A 4,616-nucleotide genomic window follows, 5' to 3' on the forward strand; every position below is an offset into this window, starting at 1 on the left:
TGGCTTAAGGACTTTGTTGGATGAGCGGTTCACGGGTCCTTTCTGGTTGAGGGTTCAGCTTGGCCGAACCGCCTGGATTGAAAATTCAAGGCCTCCAAGGAGGGATCAGGGTGGCGTAGGCTCTGGTTCTGCTAGAGGACAGATATCAATTCTTAATGTTGCCAAGAACTTGTCCTGAAGAGAAACAAACGTGACATGACACGCCAATCCAGGCAGTAAATGTGGAAAAAAATTGAGAGAAAAGGAGAAGGAATTATACAATTGATGCAACATATTTATATCAGATGAATAGATATATCGATCAGTTACATCTACATGTGTTACAGAGGATAGACACAAACACCCCTTGTTTCCTCTTGAAGAAAATCCCACTCCACTGTAAGCTTCTACAGGGCTACGTACCTAGACGCTGATAAAAATAGTCAAGATGATCTAGTAAAAGGTATAACAGGGTGGATAAAACAGCTGGTCAGCCATCACCTGGGAAGCATCTGGGTCATACTGTCAGCACTACCTAAGATGGCCGAGTTTACAGAAGTGTTTAGTGATTGCTTGCCTTTGTTTTTATGAGAAGATGATGTCTCATATGAACTACCACCACCGAAGTGCTTAGAGGTTTGAGCTTTGTATATCCCTGGCTCTGTAAGTGCTTTCTCGTTAAGATTTACATCTTTGGAGAGCATCTTCACTACTTGCTTCATGTTGGGTCTTTGGTTTGCAACTGCCTGGGTACAGAAAAGTGCAACCTTCATGAAGCGCATCGCCTCATTTTCTGGATATCCAGTCATTTCTGGATCAACAATATCCAGAAGTCTCTCTTCTTTCCATAGTTTCCATGCCTGCAGAAGTGTTCAAATTTAAATTAGCACCGAGTCCACTGCAAAAATTTATAAGAACACAAAAATCATAAAGAGGCATTATAAAGCAACAGTTCAGTATCGCTAAACAGAAACACGCCTTTGTCGATGAACAATAATATTCTTATCAAGTAAGACTAGGTGTAGAACCAGGTTAACTAGACTTTATCTACTCTGTTTCCTGTCTTCATAGGCAAAAACTCTTCATCTCCATGGTATGACAAGACCACAATTGATAAAAATAAGAGAATGGCTAAACATTCAGAATGGATACATACTCCAACCTACATGATGCTAATGAAAAAACAATCAAGGAAAAGATTGTCATTTGGTGCTTAACAAGATTATTGCATACAATCATACGGCCATCATATCAATCATACTTAATTTTAACACGTCACGAATATTGTTTACTGCTAATCTATTTTATGATTTTGGTTCTGCGATTGTTTAAGAGATTCTATTTATTGGTTATTCAATAACTAGTTTTATTGGTTATTCAAGCCTATCAAAGTAGGGATGTCCCATGAAAGATTAAGCACCTAACCCAAGAACCAATAGGTAGATGATGGTAGTGTAATCTCCACATATGTAAGTGGCAGGTGGAACGTTTTAGCTGGTGCCCTAATATGGCACGAAAGAAAATACAACCCATCACTGTAAATAATTCAAGAACTATTGAGGTTGAATGAGCCTGTCTGATGTAAATTTCCTATGAATGGGTACGTCAGAATGCAGTAACCCTGTTTCTCTTGAGGAAAAAAGTGACTATAAACTTTTGCAATAAAAAAGATGAAGAGAAATGCTCAAATTGATTTCAGAGGAGTCAAAAAAGGTGGAGATAAGGTATCTTATGAAGTTGTTAAATTTGAATATTAGCCTTCGGTCATTTTTTGAATTGACTTGATTAAATAGAAAACAAAGATTGCGTTGGTTGTACTAAGAAGATACCCATTCAACTAAAACCAGAAGATCCTCCCCAAATGCTGCCTTGCTGCTACTTCTCCCACTAATTATTTCAAGTATGAGCACCCCGAAACTGTATACATCAGCCTTCTTTGTAAGTTGTCCTAAGAGGGCATACTCTGGGGCGAGATATCCCCTGCAGATGCATACAAGATGATTATTGATATGAAAAAGAGGAAGCAGAAAAGATGAACGGAGAGATAGTTATCAGACAGCATCAATAATCTAATTCTATAAACATGATGAAAAAATCATTTTTGCACAGGGAACAGAACACAGCATAAGGAATGGCATATGTGTGCTGTTCATCACATGTTCTTTCTCTTTTATGGTAATAGTTACTTTATGAACCTAACAACAAGGTGAAATCAGAAAGCTTACAAATCAAGAACCATTTGGGACCATATTGAAATGAGTTTCCTCACCAGCTTTGGACCAAGTAAAAATTAGAGACAGCTGATCAATAAAGTGAAATGCAACAAGAACCACACTTACATTGTTCCTGCCACTCGAGTACTAAGATGTGTGACATTGTCTGGAAATAATTTTGCCAGCCCAAAATCCCCTATTTTAGGCCGTAAGTTTCCATCCAGAAGAACATTACTGGCCTTAATGTCCCTATGGACGATATGTGGTTTGGCTTCCTCATGAAGAAATGCAAGACCACTCGCTGTACCTATGCAAATAGCAGCTCTTGTAGGCCAGTCCATAGCAACATGTTTTCCTTTTGAACCTGTAGACGGTTGTTGGATGTTAGCATGATTAAAATCTCCCTCCCTCTAACACACATGCACATATAGGTGTATGCATGCACTCTCTCATAAGAGAGAGTGCAGAGAGAGAGAGCTTGGAAGAAGAATTTAAACTCTAATCAAATCAAAATCAAGAGCAACATTACAGTGGTTTCGCTAAACAAGTTAAAGAAAACTCTACTGTAGCATGATATAACAATAACTCTGGTTTGATGAACAAAGTTAAAAAATATATTGCATGGGTGAAAAGATCTTGTTATAATAGATGAAATCTCATACAGATTATGAAGAACATCTCATTCTTGTAAATGATGGTTTGGCGCAATATACTAGTAATATCTCTTGAATCATATCAATGTCCCTCCTCCTCTCCCTCAAATGTCCACCAAGCAAGTTAATAGGCATAATAGATAAGATATTTCAATAACTTCATATTTACCAAGTAAAGCGGTAGAAATGCTGTTGTTTTCCATATATTCATATACCAATATTCGATTATTTTCCTCAACACAGCAGCCAACTAGTTCAACAAGGGTTGGATGCTTTATAGTTGATATCATTCTAATCTCCGTCACAAACTCATCTGTTCCTTGTTTAGATTCTGCAGAAAGACACTTGATGGCCACAGGAGTACCATCTCTTAAAACTCCCTGCAAGGAGAAAAAAAAAGAGCTGTATGAATATTAACTAAGAGCTGAGGCTATGGAATACGCAGATTCATGAAGGAATCTGCCAACATGCTCTCCGTCTCTTTTTGTTTCCTCAAAAGGGTTGTTCTAGTACCCGCAAAGGCGTAAAACGCAGCTAAAACAATATAATCATCACCAACATAACTAAAACAAAAGAAAAAAACAACGTCTTTATGACTAAACCACCATCGAATCGTGCTTTCCACTGAAGCTGCAGTAACCACAAATGCAACTCTAAACCTATGCAGGCTCACCTTATAAACGACTCCGAAACCACCTCCACCGATTCTATTTGATGGATGAAAATTCCTTGTTGCTGATCTCAGCGAATTATACGAGAAGAGATTTACATTGTCGGTGGCAATCACTAGCATTGGCAAATCACACAAGTAAGAACCTCAAAAACTAAATCACTAAAATAGGAAAATATATTAAATACCAAATTAAAAGGAAATCAGCATCCAAAATTCTAAACAAATATCATCATTCCAAGATATTTCATTATCATCATGTCTTCAAAGCGAATTAAACACATTAATCCACTCATAAATACAAAAAAAAAAAAAAAACTTAAACACGCTCAATTTTCTTACCTTGAGCGTTTGTTTGTCCCGGAGTATCATTATGATTATTTCCTTTAAACCAATTTGATCTACCAAAGCAGCTACAGCTCATTGCAACTCAGCTCAAGCCTCTCCCCAGCCCTCCCTGTCTCTACACACATCAAAAACGAACTAATCAATTTCTTCTTCTTTGTTTTTTAATAATTACTTTACATTCAACCATAGTATAAAACAAAAAAAACCTGAAAAATCCAATACTTAATTAACCCAAAAAAAAATCCTGACCTGAAAGGCTCCGGATTTAATTTTGTGAATAGGAAAGTGGAAGGACAGCAAGTGGCTAAAGTAGTTAGAGAGAAATAAAGAGGCAGAAAGGAGAAGATCAAAGGGAAAACAGTAGGAGAGGGCATTGTTTTGGAGGAAGTGTTCTTATCGTGAAAGAACACGACCCGAGTTGATAGACGACAGCTAGAACCCTTTTCACACGTTTGGGCGCGTAGGTTGTTGGTCGTTAGTTCCCTCCATGCCAATTGTCTTGGTGTCTACTGTTGTAAAAATTTGTAATGGTGGGCATGTTTTGTAAGGTCGTTTTCGAAATTTAAATTAATTTTTTTATATTTTTTAATTGTTTTTTATATAAAAAATAATTTTTAAAAATAAAAAATATTATATTAATATATTTTAAATAAAAAATATTTTTAATCACACCTTTTTAGTAGACATGGTCATATAATAGAACAAGAAGTCAATCCCATGCCTCATTGAGACTTTTTGTCCGTACTTAGATTT

The 4,616-nt window shown here is 36.8% G+C and overlaps 1 protein-coding gene across 1 annotated transcript; it reads right to left on the minus strand.

The window, feature by feature from the left end:
- Window positions 1–253: 253 nt before the first annotated feature.
- Window positions 254–4,353, minus strand: LOC7487470 (putative serine/threonine-protein kinase). Its single transcript, XM_002323535.4, has 7 exons — window positions 4,113–4,353; window positions 3,858–3,978; window positions 3,519–3,631; window positions 3,015–3,225; window positions 2,319–2,556; window positions 1,809–1,959; window positions 254–839 (listed from the first exon to the last, which is right to left on the minus strand). The coding sequence occupies exons 2-7, from the start codon at window positions 3,937–3,939 to the stop codon at window positions 477–479; spliced, it is 1,158 nt and encodes a 385-aa protein (XP_002323571.1). The 5' UTR covers window positions 3,940–3,978; window positions 4,113–4,353; the 3' UTR covers window positions 254–476.
- Window positions 4,354–4,616: the final 263 nt, after the last annotated feature.

The sequence above is a fragment of the Populus trichocarpa genome, chromosome 16 (genome assembly GCF_000002775.5).
Source record: "Populus trichocarpa isolate Nisqually-1 chromosome 16, P.trichocarpa_v4.1, whole genome shotgun sequence".
NCBI lineage: Eukaryota > Viridiplantae > Streptophyta > Magnoliopsida > Malpighiales > Salicaceae > Populus > Populus trichocarpa.